Source organism: Euprymna scolopes, chromosome 38, assembly GCF_053919585.1.
Source record: "Euprymna scolopes isolate OS-2025 chromosome 38, ASM5391958v1, whole genome shotgun sequence".
Taxonomy (NCBI): Eukaryota; Metazoa; Mollusca; class Cephalopoda; order Sepiida; family Sepiolidae; genus Euprymna; species Euprymna scolopes.
This window is the reverse complement of record NC_136519.1, coordinates 19,096,531-19,113,950: the sequence shown is the minus strand read 5'-3', so window position 1 is coordinate 19,113,950 and position 17,420 is coordinate 19,096,531. Positions and strand designations below refer to the sequence as shown.

Sequence of the window (17,420 nt, the reverse complement as noted above, 5' to 3'; positions counted from 1 at the left end):
TGGATTTATGTCTAAACTCATACGAGCTGGACAGAGTAGTAAGAAGCCGTTGAAGACGTACAATGTCCCTATTATCCATCTACGCCTATGACAAACGTAGAACATTGTATATCTAATATATAAAATGCAGTTGTTTGTGTGTACGTGTGTTTTTACGTCCGGCTAAAAACAAAGAAAAATGCAAAACGGATTACCACAAATTTAGCATTGTTTTGACCGGCGGTGCTCTGGTTGTATAATATCTAAAATTTAGAAATAGTATTCATACTGTAGGGATTTTTTATGCATTTATGCACTAATTTCAAAGAAAATGGATTTATATAGTAATTTGGAAAAACTGTAGAATTACATTATTGCTTTTCAGCACATTAAAAAAAAAAGAGAAAAGAATGAGGATAAAGTAAGGGTTAAGTAGAAGGACGGAAATGGAGGAAAGGAATAGAGAAAAAAATAAAGAGACGGCTTAATAGAGACTGAGATGTAGGAGTTTTAATATAAAGATGTTAAGTACATGTGGCGAGGGGTACCTTTTATCGAGACACAGGGGGGGCACTATAAGATAAAGATTAATAAGTGTTAGGTAGACTGTGTAACAACACCGTGATGATCAGCAATGGTGGAGAATGACTCAACAAGAAAACGTTTACATTAGACTTTAAAATGACCATGTTATAATCAGCTGGGAAGCAGGCCGAAAGTATTGTGTTCCGCAGAATGACAGTTCTAGGAAAGAAACTCTGCTAATGGAATTTTCGTTTAGTTTTAGTCACAGATAGAAAGTGGGAGAAATTATTTACAGTTGCTGTAGCTAGACAAGTACTTTTTGCGAAAGTTTTGCTGCGTGGGAGGGACCATAGATTGAAGTCCAGTTGAGCATCTACCATAAAAATAACGATATAGACAATGTTTCTTCTGTGATTAAAGAGGAAATAGGGAGGCTAGATTGCGAAGCTGGTTTTGCATCCTGTCAGGGTATGGCCCCGGGCAACGTCGGGTAGTCCTACTAGTATATAATGAAGTTTGATTATAATGATTTACCTTATGATTTTGTTTTGTCTTTCAGATTTCGCCGGTCATAACGAAGGGCAATGAGTTTTTTGTTCATTATATGCTGCTTTATGAGTGCAATACAGAGAATCCGGTGCCGGACGGCGAGAAAGGTTACCACTGTTATGGGGGGAACATGCCGGATAACTGGGAGTCATGTCAAAACTTGATTTTCGGTTGGGCCATTGGTGGTTCGGTAAGAGGAATTTCACCAGCACCACAAGCAACCAATATATATATATACAAGGTGGAACGATAAATTTGTCGCCCGAAAGAAAACAACACTACAGCTTAATTTTAAACTTTTATTGAAAAAAATCAATTCAGGTAACTTGATTATGTAGTAGAGCTGTAGCTGAATGTAGCCGCCGTCAGCCTCAATCGCCGCCTTGATACGGGTTCAGAACTGAGAGCATGCCTTTTCCACAAGCGCCAGTAGGAGCTCGGCGAATACCTGACGGCAATCAGGCTGGCGTTGGTGTTATGTGAGGTCATGTTGGTGATATTCTCGACGTTTGACCAAACGAAGTAGTCCAGCGCGTTCAGGGATGCCGAGGAGGAGCAGGGGGGGCAGTGAGAGTGTTGTATATTGATTTTATATTGGAGGAGATGATATATTAAAACGTGTCATGTGTTATCTAGTGAATGTAAGATATTGTTCTTTTAACAAACAATTAATAAACGTATAAATCGTATGTATGTTATTTAGCCAGGAGGACATGATATTGACGTGTAAACTGAATCATGTTATATCAGACTCATCACACGGGATATTTTTACAGTTCATATGTAAGAAGAATAATATATGCTTCATACCTTTTTTCTTGAAGAGTTCTTCTGCATCTTTCCACTGCTCCGTGACGAACCATGAAACGATCAGCACTCCAATTGAGACATATGTTCTTATTTGTGAAACCATTAAAACAAGTCTTTATATTTTTATAATATAAATTTATTACAGTTGTCTCAAATGGTTTTCACATGATCTGCAGTTCGTCTACATTTCTATTCTTACAGCTCGCTCCCTAGCTGTCTGTCCACCCCTGTCTAGACGTCTGTCCGTTCTGGTGGTCAATCCTCAACTCTCTGAATCTCTCCAAAACTAACTACATCACGTGTTCTCTTACGTCACCTAATTACGTATCCCATACCAATCTAATCCACAACTAGTTATTTATTTATTCAAAACCCCAAAATAATGTTTACATATATTTTCTATTTTCAAATTCTTTTTACGATTCACACGTCAATCATTTCTTTCGCAATTTAATTGTTTATTCTTCTAATCATAATAACTGATCCAGCGACCATCCATCGCTCAAATCAATTAACAAGAATACAATAACAATAATAATGTTTTGACCCTTGACCCCGCTTGCCACAGTTAACAGATACTACGCTATGATCACAGCCTAAAGGGTCATAACATTACAAGAGAAGGGTACAAAGTCGTAGCACTCGTTTTGAAGCCAAGCTTGAATATCTTTGGAATTGTTCCTCACTCTGTGCACGTCCCTGTTATTCGTGGCAATCCAGCGATGCATTTTGAGGGTGCTGGCAATGGTCCTGTTGTCATAACTTGGATCGGTAGAGAGTATGAGTATCAGACATGATAGAAGGCTCATATCGCTCTTGGGATTTGTACACAACTGGCTAACTAGTAGATGGTCTGCAACAAAAAAAAGAAAACTGGTGTTCATCAAAAGGAAATGGAATCATGTCGTCTTTTCTAGTGCGACAATCTTATCGTTCTGCCCTGTATATATATATGTGTGTGTGTGTGTGTGTGTGTGTGTGTGTGTGTGTGTGTGTGTGTGTGTGTGTTTCAAGACTTTTGTTTGCATTTTTAAGTTTCCGTTAACGTATGTATTTTTGTTTGCTAGTAGTGTAGATATTTTCTGTAAATATGTACCTTTCTCGATAATTACAAACAGCTGCAGCAGTGAGGCCATCATCATGAGACACAGGCTCTGTTGATTGGGACACGTCCTCAGAATGGCTGAGAAAGGGCTCCCTTGACAAACACTATAATCAGAGCTAGCCACAGAAAAAAGCGGCTGCTCTCTACAACAATACAAAGACCAACTCGAAATTACCCTGAAAAACATTGGATTTGACATTCACACGTGAGGGAAAATAGCTCAGGACCGACACCTGTGGCGCCGATCCATCATATCCGGTTCCAAACAATATGGAACAGAAAGAAGACTGTTGGAGATAAAGAGGCAGGCAAAAAAAAAAAAAAAACGAGCAGAGCAGCCCTACTCCAACATTTCTCTGCCCACCCAAATTCTACACGTACATTGGTCTGAGAAATCATCTGCGAACCAAACAGTAAAAGAAGAGGAAATTGAAATTCTCAGATACGAGAAATCGGTGGCCGGCGATTATAGCACCACTTTTATCTTCAGCGCATAGAAAAAATAATTTTCGGAAGTTTTCACATCCAATGAACGGACTCTCCCATTAACATGCCAGGCCCTCTCTCTCTCTCTCTCTCTCTCTCTCTCTCTCTCTCTCTCTCTCTCTCTCTCTTATATATATATATGTGTGTGCGTGTGTGTGTGTGTGTGTGTGTGTGTGTGTGTGTGTGTGTGTGTGTGTGTGTGTGTGTGTGTGTGTGTGTGTGTGTGTGTGTGTGTTTACATGTAATTTTACTACTTAGGATAATAATAACATGAATAAATAACATAAGGTTTTTATTAGATATCTCAATAGTGCGATAGTAGAGCTACATGTGTGTGTGTGTGTGTGTGTGTGTGTGTGTGTGTGTGTGTGTGTGTGTGTGTGTGTGTGTGTGTGTGTGTGTGTGTGTGTGTGATAATGTGGAACAGAATTTGGATGCATACGTTCGATAATAGTTTGGCTTACATAGTCAATTCGATAAATAGTGTTGAGTATTATATAACAAAATGTTAATTGATACAACAATTTAAATTTCAATTTTATTTCCTGTTCTTATTTCTCAATATCTTTTCTAAAAGGATTTCCCGTTCCCGGAACACGTGGGCTTAGCTCTTGAAGTCACAGATAAAAACAAGGTATTACTGTTGGAAATCCGTTATGACAACCCGGAAAGAATACAAGGTATTTTTTTATTTTAATTGAAGAATGTAGCGCCACTTTTTATTATATACTAGACTACCCGTGACCCGTTGGGTCAGTATGTTATATTAGCTATGGAATTAATGTATGAGCGCGACACTTGTGACGTAAAGAAAATAGTTTGTTTTTTTTACATAACAGAAACATTTCTAAGAAAGTATATTAAAATGAAAAAAGAATATATATAGATTTCTATGTCGTTCTGTTTATTATAATTGATTATTTTTTAAAAATAAATTTACAGTTACTCAATTATAAGTGGTTGGCCATACTTATAGGTAAATGTGCACTGAACAGATACCATAATACTTATAGTTTAATTCAAATTTTGATACACCTGTTTTTTTTACATCGTTCATTTCTGCATTACGTTTAAGTTATTTTGAACCCCACTCTTCCCATGCTAAATAATAATTTCGAAATAATAACGTTAATATTTCAGCGTCCCAGTTGTTCTTTTGTTTTTTGTTGTTGTTTTTTTTTCGCGTTTAAATTATTCAAATAAATAATTGTTAATACTGTCTGCTTTTTTTTACATCGTTCGTTTCTGTATTACGTTTAAGTTATTTTAAACCCCACTCTTCCCATGTTAAATAATGATTTCGAAATAATAACGTTAATATTTCAGTGCGCAGGTCATGTGCGCATGCACAACCGGATGTCGTAAACCGGAAAATTGGGTTACATACATCGTTACAAGATCATTTGAGTTTTATAGTTATATAGATTGGTCATCCTTCGCTAATTGTTAATATTTAATAGGAATCTTTCGATTGGTTTCTTATCTCTTAGTTATTTGTATGTCACGTCGTTTTAATTTATCGATTGGTTTAGTGTCAACTCTTTTTATTATTTATCTTTTTAACCATTTTCTATTCGTGGTTGTGGAACAACACTATGCATGATATTATGTATCGAAGGATCAGTTTAATTATTGGTTATGTCTCTCGCTGCTATTTATTGTGTATCAGTTACATATCTGTGACTTATCGATGACTTTTTTTATCTATCGGTTATGTATTACGTTTTTTTTTTAATTTATCGATTGATTATCGATTGCAGCTTTTCATAATACGAAATACGAATGAAAAAATTCGTATAAATTAAAAAATTCAGCATAAATATTTCTGAATTCGACGAAATAGACCCGGAAAAAATTCGTAGGTTAAATTAGCTGAAATTACGTAAGTATAATATCCATGTATATATTTAAGTTTCATTCAAATAAAAATATCAGTCTACAATAATTATTTTTATTTATTTATTTATTTTTTAATATAGAGGAATGTCTATATTTTCTTCTTTTTTTTATAAACGTGTTTCGTTATGCATATTGCCAACAAACCACTAATCGGAGACAGAGAAATATTAAAGACGGTTACACATATGTAAATGAAAAATTATATATGTATATATTTATTTATTTATTCATTTATTTTATCATCCATTTATTTATTTATTCATTTATTTATTCATTCATATGTTTATTCATATGTTTATTTGTTCATTTATTCATTCATTTATTCATTTATTTATTCTTTTATTTATTTATTTATTTATTTATTCATTTAATTTTTCATTTAATTTTTATTCATTAATTAATTAATGTATTTATTTATTTATTTATTCTTTTATTCATTAATTTATTTACATTTCTTCATTTATTTCTTCATATATTTTGTAATTCTTCATTTGTTAATTTATTTATTCATTTATTTTTTTAATTCTTCATTTGTTCATTTATTTATTCATTTATTTTTTTAATTCTTCCTTTGTTCATTTATTTATTCATTTATTTTTTTAATTCTTCATTTGTTCCTTTATTTACTTAATTTATTGTATTTTATTCCTATTTTCATTTATTTATTCATTTATTTAGTTATGCATTTTTTCTTTCTTCATTTATTTATTTATTTATTTATTTTGTTTTATGCTTTTTTACATTCGAGTATTCATTTATTTATTTATTTTTTTGTTCATTTAATTATTTATTTATTGTGTTATTAATCAATTTATTTTTTAATTGCTTATATATTTTTTCAGTTATAATTTGTTCATTCCTATTTTAATTTATTCATTTATTTATTTGTGTGTTCATTCATTAATTTTTCATTTATTTATTTAATCATTCATTTACTGATGTATTTTAATTATTATGCATTATCTATTTATTCATTTAATTATTAATCAAGGCATTTATTCATTTGTTCATTTATGTATTTATTCGTTTATTGATCGATTTATTTATTCATTTCGTTTATTATTTTATTATTAATTATTTTTTATATTTATTTATTCATTAATTTATGTATTTATTCTTTGAGCTAATTTTTTATTTATTCATTAATTTATTTATTTTATTTCGTTAATCATTTAGTTTATTATGAATTAGTTTTTATATTTATTTATTCATTGATTAAATTATTTATTCTTTGAACTATTTATTTATTTATTTATTTATTCATTAATTTATTCATTTTATTTCGTTATTCATTCATGTATTTATTTTATTATTAACTATTTTTATATTTATTTATTCATTCATTTATTTGTTGTATTATTAATTATTATTATATCAATATATTCATTAATTTATTGATTATGCTTTGAGCTATTTGTTTATTTATTAATTAATTTATTTATTTTATTTCGTTATTTATTTATTAATGTATTTTATTATTAATTATTTTTATATTTATTCATTGATTCATTTATTTATTCTTTGAGCTATTTATCTGTTTATTCAATAATTAATTTATTTATCTTCGCATTTATTTATTCATTCGTATCCATTCATTTTTTTATTTATTTATGCATTTTATTATTTATTTACTATATTATTTTATTATATTTATCAAATTTTTTTTCATATCTTTATTTATTTTTATTTATTTATTCATTTATTTATTCATTTTCTGTTTATTTGTTTATCTATTTTGTATCCCACAGATCAGCTATTTATTCATTTATTTTATTTTTGATGTTTTTTTACATAATATTAATTTATACATTAATTCATGTATTTATTGATTCGTTAATTTTATTATGTATTTATTTTTATATTTATTTATCCATTCATTCATACATTTATTTATTAATTCATTCATAATTTATTCTATGATTCATTTATTTATTGATTCATTAATTTATTTATTGATTTATTGATTCATTAATTTATTTATTTATTTATTTATTAATTTATTTATTTATTTGTTTGTTTATTCATGTATTCATTTAATTATTCATATTTTTTTCATTTGTTATTTTTTATTTATTTATTCATTTATTTATTCATTTATTAAATTGTTTATTTAATCGTTATTTATTTGTTTATTTATTTTGTATCTCACAGGTCAACTAGACTCGTCTGGGTTTGAAATGGTTATGATTCCCGCTCGCAGAGATTTCGACGCTGGCATGTTAGGGATCGGTTACGCCGTAACTTTGGATAAGTTATTGACTATGAAGATTCCGCCTTACCAAACATCATTCAGATACCAGGCTGTGTGCAATTCCAATTGCATCTATGATGTCAGTAAATACAGAGTATTTCATTTTGTTACGAGGTTTTTACTCTCGGCAATTTTTGCAAAAAAATTATTTTATCTCTAATTCATCATTGCTTTGCTTGAATAGTTTTTTTTCCATCAGAAAGTAATGCTTTCCCAATACACGGAATTTAGATTTTTCTATTGTTTCGATAATGTGCAGCGGTAACTTCATTCAAATAAATTTGTAAACTATAATCTGGTATGCACACATTAATTTTGTTTCATTTTATTTTTTGCTAGCAGGGAGGCCCGGTGTTTTGGGGATTGAATGAAGATCAACTAATGTATTTTATTGTTATTTCTAGCTTAGTTCTAGCAGCAGAGAGAAGGGATTGCTTAATCTGCTTAAATTGTTTTATTATTCGATGTGATTATTGTTTGGACTAGATTATGCATGGTAAAGATTGAAATTTTATTTAAAATAGTACTATATCGGTGAGGGTTTTTGAGAAATTTTTTCTAGAATTTTGAAAAATTATTATTTCGGTATATTGATTTTGACATTGATGCATTGATGCTGAGTGTGTGAGGGGTGAACCAGATGTTTTTCTTCTGCCTTAAATGGTTGGATTTTATTTTATCGATATACCCTGAATTTTGTAATGCATTATTAAAGAAAGTGGAATTTTGGTCAAAAGTTTTTCTTATCAATGGAGAGTCTAGATATTCTAACAGAGACCGAAGGTATTATTGATTTTGTAATTGAATTAAAGTGGCTGGACAATTTCTGAACATAGAATAGCGTTTAGTTTAGTTTGGTTTGTGGTAGAATCTGTAGGATTTGAAGTTAAGGTTTAGTGAGACATCTAAAAAGTTAGAGGTTTTCTTATCAGGTTTAATAGCTATAGACAAACCGAAATTGTTAAAGAATGCGTGGTTTCTTGATAGTTTTATTGCATTCTCTTAATGTGGCTCTGGTTAGAATTGTACTATAAATATTAATACCTATATACTCGCTTTAAGTGTGTGTGTGTGTGTGTGTGTGTGTGTGTGTGTGTGTGTGTGTGTGTGTGTGTGTGTGTGTGTGTGTGTGTGTGTGTGTGTGTGTGTGATAAAGTTAGTGAAATAGAAACTCGGCACAGCGCTTGATTATAAAAATACCAAAATATGAGCGTAATATTTATTTGTACTTGTGTTACAGAAGATGAGAAAATATTGGTTCCATCGGTTTCGAATCCGAAAATAAAAGGACCAATATCTGGTTGCCTATCTCAGACACTCTTAAACCTCTGTTAATATCTGTTTAGCAAAGACTAAAGAGAGTTCGACACAGGCGACCAGATATTGGTCTTCTTTGTTTGGATTTGATGAAAACGACGGTACCGATGTTTTCCTGATTTTAAGATCTGTTGTTGTTTGTTTTTTCTTAGCAATATTAACAGTTTGAGATGCTGTTTTTAGTAGTTAATATCGCTTAGGTAAGTGATGAGGGAGTTACCTGTCCTTTGTTTTTGTATATAAATGTGTTGCCCCTTTTATTGATGTGACGTATTTATTTATTTCATTTTTAAATAATGTTTCTGATTGGGAATTATGTTTTGTTTTAGGCAACGTTTGAGGAAATTGATTTGGCAGCTGACTGTAGCACGTTTTTCAGAAAGTCGAAATAATTGTTTGGTTATGACAAACTCTGTCTGGCTCAGACTAAGGGATAAGAGGTGGATGTAACGCAAAACCCACCTAAACAACGTACCCTGCACCCTAACTAACTCCCCGATGAACCCCACTAACATGTGCCATCGTACATACACAGTATATCGCATACAGTGCACCAAATGTGACTAATCATACGTCGGTAGCTCAGTGAGACACCTGCATATTAGAGTAAAAGAACACACACAAACACAAACCTCTTCTGTTCGCAGATACCTTCACACATGCGGCAACACTAACAAATCCATCAGAGTAGATATTTTAGCCACTGAACGCGATGTTGGCAACCTTCGTATCAAAGAATCAATCCTAATTGCAAAATTGCATCCCAAGATTAATCGCCGACATGAATTAGGCTCTTCATTCTTGACTTAACGCACACCATCCCACCATTATATAATAACAATTAAAAATAAAATAATAATAAAATAAATCCAAAATTAAATTAAAATAAATCAAAATAAATAAATAAACAAAATAATAAATAAGCAACCCTTAATAAGCAACATTAATAAAAATAATAACAATGTATAACAATTAAATAGCAAGCTTATGCTATATGAATTAGATGGCGCGAGCATGTGGGCTACATGGCTGCATGTATATATGCTCATACAAGTTTATATGGCATAATATAGCCTAATTGATTTCTCCAAGTAAGCCTAATATAATAATATTAATCGCAAATAACAAATAAGACATAATAAACAAAAAATAGAAATCCAAGTTAACAAAAATAAATACATAATAACTAAATATATCAAAAAAAATTAGAAAAACTCTCGAAATAACTTCTAACCATTTCGTCATAACACATTGCATATATAAATAAATAATTATAGTCAATAGAATATTACTATATAATTAGATTAAAGGATACAAGAATCCGTAAATGAGTATATATACACTCTATTAAATAAAATACCCCCAGAATAGGAATAATATTACTAAAATAAAAATAAATGAATAAATAAAATACAAAAAAGTAATGCAACGTTATACACTTAACTGAGAAGAAATATCTGTAACGGTTATCTCCCTTAGATCAGCTCATCAAGTAGTCTTCCTTTACAAACCGATTTTATAAAGTCTATGCCCCACCCTCTCTCAACCAGAACGCAGAAACACAAACAATCAATTAATTAATTAAATCTCCTCAATATGAAATATAAATTATTATAAAAATAAATAAATAAAAATAAATAAATAAATTAGAAATAAAAAATAAAGAGAAAAAAAATAACCTTAATCATATTAAATTAAAATGCTATCAACAAATTCCGTGTAATCTTTTACCGCTAGACTGTTACTGCTTACAACAGCACGTTTGAACCAAAGATAAACTATTATAGAAAAAATATATAAGATAAATAAAAACAAAAATGAATTAGAAATAATAACGAAGAAATTAACAAAAAAGAACCCTAACCATATTAAATTCAAATGCTTTCTACAAGTTCCGGGAAATTGTTTGCCGCGGGACTGTTACTGTTTACAACAGCACGTTTGAACCAAGGTCAAATAAATATCTGACGAAGTGAGCTTTCTCGAAATATTATATAACACGGATATACCACCAGACCGACTTTCCCAGGTAACTATGCAAATATAATGTGTATAAGAAATATATGAATATGTACACATGTATTTGTAAGTTGTATTAATAAAACTTTCTCACCTGCTCCAGCTTGTGTCTTTCCGTTACCTCTGCATTGTACCGCCTTCTAAACATTCTATTTAACTACATACTATACAATGCTTCAAGCAAACTACATCCGCCTCTTATATATATATATATATATATATATATATATATATATATATATATGTATATATATGTATGTGTATATATATATATATATATATATATATATATATATATATATATATAATGAGATGAATTAGATCACATAGCATTGAATCTTGTGGGATCAAGTTTTACAAAATATTTTTAGAAGGTAATATTTTTATATAAGACAATCCCAGACAAATAAGAATTGCTCAATATACAAGATAGAAATTCAGAAAAATATAATTTTTCAAAATAAAAATTTATTATCTGAACAACGATTGCAATTAAAAGAAATTTCCTTAATCCAAGGAAATTACTTTGAATTGTATTCTTTGTTCAAATAATAAATTTTTATTTTAAAAATTTATATTTTTCTGAATACATTTTAAATATAAAAAACTATATATATATATATATATATATATATATATATATATATATATATATATATATATATATATATATATATACTATAATAATTATTAAATACCTACAGGGAATCTTCAGTGCAGGGTGTCATGATTAATACCAGTCGAACGATTCAAACTCCGCATCACGAGACATCTCTGGCTCGATTTAGCGAAGACCTAATCCATTCGGCTACCATTAACCGCGTGAAATAATGTCGAATTTAAACATTTTAATTTTAAATGTTCATTTACGTCAGTCAGAGAGTGATCTAATCGTTATACGATGATCTATGCATAAGAGCTAAATTGACCGACTTTAATTCAACTGAAAATGCTCAACGATAAGAAACAAATTTCTTAAAGGGGCTGTCATAATTATTTTATACTATAATAATGAAATACCTACATACACTAGTGTTTCATCCTTTCCGGAATCTTCAGTGCAGGGTGTCACTATTAATACTAGTCGAACGATTCGAACCCCGCATCACGAGACATCTCTGGCTCGATTTAGCGAAGACCTAATCCATTCGGCTACCATTAACCGCGTGAAATAACGTTGAATTTAAACATTTTAGTTTTAAATGTTCATTACGTCAGTCAGAGAGTGATCTATTCGTTATACGATGATCTATGCATATATATATATATATATATATATATATATATATATATATATATATATATATATATATATTAAAACAAAGTGCCCAAGATTTACATTAACATAAGTATTTATTTACTTAGAAAGTCGCGCTTTAATTTGTTTGGACGTATATAACATTTTTATTTATTTATTATTTTTTAAAACAGTAATCTACATACATGCGTGTTTCCAGGTAATTACCTCTCGTCAGCGTAGCTCAACTGTTTATATATACATATATATATATATATATATATATATATATATATATATATATATATATATATTAAAACAAAGTGCCCAAGATTTACATTAACATATTGAAGTCTATATTCCTAGTACCCAAGAAATATATTACTAGTAGTATTGCGTAAAACACTTGTCTTGTCTGAAAGCCTTTTTTTCCTGTTAAGAACTGTATATCAGTAATACAAATCACGAAGAAAGTTGTAAAAGTCACTCATTTTGTGTCCCTCTTCTATTCCAACAGGATTACCCAAATCAAAACAGAAACAATGCTATTAAAATGTTCGCAGTGCTTCTTCACGGACATCATCTCACCAAACAAATTATATTTACCCACTTTCGAAACGGTCGAAGAATTTCTACGATTGCGGCTGACAGGAACTACGATTTTAATTATCAAGAATCGGTTTTCTTGAATAAAGAAATCGAGTTTCTTCCGGTAAGAATTATTGTCGCACAAGTTTACACTTTCCGTCCAAAATTGACTGAACAAATATCATTCTTCGCCAGTGTTCACCATTATATTCATTTTTAAATAATATTTTCTTCGATGAAGTAAAGAAAAAAAAAAGAACAAAACCGTCTCAAACTAGAAAGTGTTTTAATAGAAAAATATATATATATAGTTTTTTTTTTTCACGGTTGTCTCTCTTACGAGATATTGATTTTTCTTTTTCTTAAAATGTTTTAAAAAGTTATGTAACGCCGTACACGTTTACGCACGTAGACCCAACACGTTGTAGCAGAGTGCGTCGCAAAGGAACATAGGGCAAGTAATAATTCGAGTCCTTATTTTTGTAACAATAACAACATCTCTAACGTGAGCTTTCTCCTTTTTATAGTCTTTTTTCTTTTCCTCTACCATGACGTCATTTTGCATACGGCTCGGTATTTGTATACTCGCGTCCACACTTGGTTAGAATGGGAAACCAATCTTTTTTTTTTTTTAATTCAAAATTTTCATTTCACGTTAACGCATATATGTACAAATAATCTGTTGACATTTTTTTTATTTTTTTATTTTAGCATAAAGACTTAGTAACGCAGGAGCCTCTTCCTTGGGCGAACATAAGATACATAGACATCCCAGTGTTCAACTAAAATTATCCTTTATCTCTCAAACTTTTTTAGTTGGTATTAGTGTTGGGATGATTAATCGGAATCGGGAATCGAAAAAATCGGAACTTATTAGGGTATCGGAGTCGGTATCGGAATCGAAAAATGTTGAGCCTGTTTTCTGATGCCCAAAACGATTCTTTTTTTATCGTTTTTTTTTATTCTTCTTTTTTTTTTTACTTGATTTTCTATGGCTCGTATTAATTATGCAATGATTAAATATTTATCGATTTTAAACGAACAGTAAAACTTAACTCTACAGGTCACACCCATCAGTGTATTTTTACAATTACGAAAATATATGCAATTTTTACATGAGTTTTCGCGGTAATCCGACCATCTCCCCTTCCAACAAAAACGCCTCTATATTTAAAAAATTAAAAAGAATCGAAATCGGTGATTGTATTGGAAATTTAGAACAGAATAATCGGTAATTGTATCAAAATCAGGAAACATATTGGAATCGGACTATCACTCTAGTTGATATATCAGTACAGAATATTCATTTCTACCCCCTACCCCTACCCCAATTGACCCGTTAATTATGCCATGGAATATTCGGTGCAACTACACTATAATAGCGAAATTTTTAATATTGAATTTCAGAGCAAACCAATGGTCTCTTCTTAATTGTCATCTTACAATAATGAATGTATCCAAAAATTACGAAAAACGATCAAATAAAAAAAAATATTTAAAAAAAACACTTTTTGCCAAAGATTAGTGAAAATAAAATGTTTGGTTAAAAAAAACCGGATATTTCCAAGGGGAGGTAAATAGTATATAACTATTGACACTTTTTAAATAAATTTTGCGTTAAGAATCATAATATGAGCTATTTGTCTTGTTTTAGCATAACTGGGTTACTTCCCTTGTTATTATGCCACGTGTTCCCAAAAGAATATAACGAGGGTTTTTTTATGATAAAGATCGAAAACTCATGTTTTTTTTTAAATAATGCGGTAATATTTAATTATTTCTGACATACCAATTAAGTAGATATCATGTCTTTTAGTTGAAATTAACACAAAGTTAGTATACCATTGTTTGTTTGTTTTTTAATCGATTTTTTCATTTTCTAAATTTCGTTATTATAGTGTAGTTGCACTGAATATATTTCTTGTATCTTAGTTTTACTTGATTCTAGGTCAAGAATTCATCTGGTTTGTTGGAATATCCAGCTATGTGCAGGTATTTGGGGTAACATCAATTGGCAAAGGTTCACCATTCCTCATATGAGCCAGTGTATTGCCGTGCAGGCGAATCTTAATGTTCCGCTACTTAATTGACCAGTTGGCGCTAACATAGCATGATTCCTACCCCCATTTTCTGTTTCCACTTCAATATGTGTGATTCCAAACAAAAAACAACTAAACGATAAAAACAAAACAAATAATGTAATATCCCCCTTTACAAGTTGATTCAACCATTTTCACTTATAAAACATAAAACGTTTAAAACATGAAAAAACATAACTAAACACACATATCTTCCCGAGATGTTGTTATGAGAGTTTTATTCTGGACGTGCACAGAGAGGAAACAGCAACACTAAATCTCCTTCAACATGGTCTCCTGGTTGACGAAAATTCTTGCTGCAAGTGTGATGGACCAGTGATTTTAACTTACAAGAGTGTCCGTGGACAGGATGTGGCAGTATGGAGGTGCAGAAGAAAAGGTTGCCAGTTAGTTCGGTCGGTTAGAAAAGAGAATGAATTCTTTCATTATACCAATTTGAATGGAAGGCTCCACTGTAATTTGAAGCTCTGTGAAATTTTAGAGCTAGTTTACATGTGAAGCATCAAGAATTTGGTGGCGGAAGTAGCAAAGCGTACTGGTTAGATCAACAAATACTGTGGTCGACTGGTTTAATTCTGATTCTAATTCTTAGTTTAAAGTTCGTTTTATGGGCTTTTCAACATGTTTTATAGGATAGAATAAAATAGTGCCAAGAAGTTTTTTCTATTCTCCTTTCGTAAGAATCAATTTAGATTTTAAAAAATAGGGGAGGAATCATGCTATAGTAGAACAGACAAGATAACTTTTTTATATTTTTCTTGTGGTCTCTTGGTCTTGAGGCAACTTCACTTTCCTCGTATGAATCAGTATGTAGCTGTGTCGATGGGATCTTGTTTGGGCTTCGAATACTGTTATATATATATATATACTAGCAAAAGTACCCGTCGTTGACTGGGTTCAAAAACAGCCTACAGCAAAAGGGACTCTGATTTATGAATCATAAAAGTCTTCCTTTCCTAATTGCAATATTTAAATTTTGTATCTCTAAAAACATCATGATATATATATATATATATATATATATATATATATATATATATATATATATATATATATATATATATATATATATATATATAGACAGATAGAAAGATATCCAAAGATAATTGCATTTCAACTAGGGTCGTTGATAGTGCTCAATCAAAGAGAGCAAATTATATTATTTTTATTACTCTTTATGTAAATACAGTCATATCTTGCTACGATGTGCAGACCGTTTTAATCATATTTGATTTCATCAGGCAAGAAAAATAAAAAAACAAAAATTAAAAAGGTTCCAGACTTTTTCAAATTTTAAGGAGAGAAAAAAAATGCCATGACTGGCATGAAGCAAAATTAAAGTTCTTACCTAAGAAGAAGAAGAAGAACCCCCCCCCCAAAAAAAAACAATATATATATATATATATATATATATATATATATATATATATATATATATATATATACTAAAAACAGTACCCGTCGTTGACTGGGTTCAAAAAACAGCCTACAGAAAATGGACTCTGATTTATGAAAGTATGATAGGTTATGAAAAGGAAGGGTTGTAAAGTGATAGTTTCGAATTTGGGGGTATCAAAACCAAAGCAAAATATGATGAAAGTAAAAATAAAATAGATAAACCCCATAATTTATTATACCATACCTGTTCACACTGAAACACTTATCACAATATTCTGTGGATCTATATTAAAAAAAAAACTTGTTAAACTTTGTGACATATTTCCATTCTGTGGAGGTCAGGCGCGAACGAACACCTCATAATTTTATTATACCATATTTCTTTAAACTGAAACATAATTATCAAAGTATACTTACGCAGATAGATATGAAAACTCTTTATTAAAGTGTGTGCCTATTTCCATTCTATGGAGGCCAGGCGCGAACGCAGACCCCACAATTTTATTATACCATCCCTATTTAAGTTAAAACATACTTATCAAAGTATCCTTATGTACATCTATATCAAAAACACTTGTAAACGTTTTTTTTTATTTTTTATTTTTTTTATTTCAATACTTTGTGGACCAGTCGCGAACGCAGACCCCACAATTTTAATGAACCACCGTTCTGCCAGATCAAACATACCCATTTCTGTGTCTCGATACATCTTCTATCATTATATGTAATCAGTTTTTTAAAATAGTCAACCATATAGGAGCCTATTCGTGACCACACACACACACAGACATTCAGCTTTATATATATATATATATATATATATATATATATATATATATATATATATATATATATATATATATATGTTGTACGTTTTGGCCAGGTTTACTTGTATGGTGAAGTAACCTCATGTCAGGTTGTCCTAACAAACCCCTGAACGTAGAGATCGAAAACACTCGAGGATGGCGTTTAGAGGGTCATTCAAACTCTCCTATTGAAAATTCAAACACTCCATTTGGATTCCAGTTAAGTATATATTAGTGATGAGACGATTCCAATATATTTTCCCGATTCTGATACAATTACTGATTTCATACTAAATTCCCGATTCCAATACAATTCCCGATTCTTCAGAAATCTCTAAATATTTAACTATAA

The 17,420-nt window shown here is 30.3% G+C and overlaps 1 protein-coding gene across 5 annotated transcripts in view; it reads left to right on the top strand.

The window, feature by feature from the left end:
• The window catches only part of LOC145263083 (DBH-like monooxygenase protein 1), a 414,483-nt gene that overhangs the window by 370,068 nt on the left and 26,995 nt on the right, over positions 1 to 17,420 (top strand). For all 5 annotated transcript variants that reach the window (XR_013864474.1, XM_080119961.1, XM_080119959.1 and 2 more), the window contains 4 exons: positions 1,064 to 1,243; positions 4,032 to 4,134; positions 7,505 to 7,683; positions 12,695 to 12,889. Coding sequence is in view for 4 of the 5 variants with exons in the window: in XM_080119961.1 (XP_079976087.1) it covers positions 1,064 to 1,243; positions 4,032 to 4,134; positions 7,505 to 7,683; positions 12,695 to 12,889 (657 nt within the window). In the remaining variant the exon portion in view is untranslated. The remainder of the gene's footprint in view (positions 1 to 1,063; positions 1,244 to 4,031; positions 4,135 to 7,504; positions 7,684 to 12,694; positions 12,890 to 17,420) is intronic.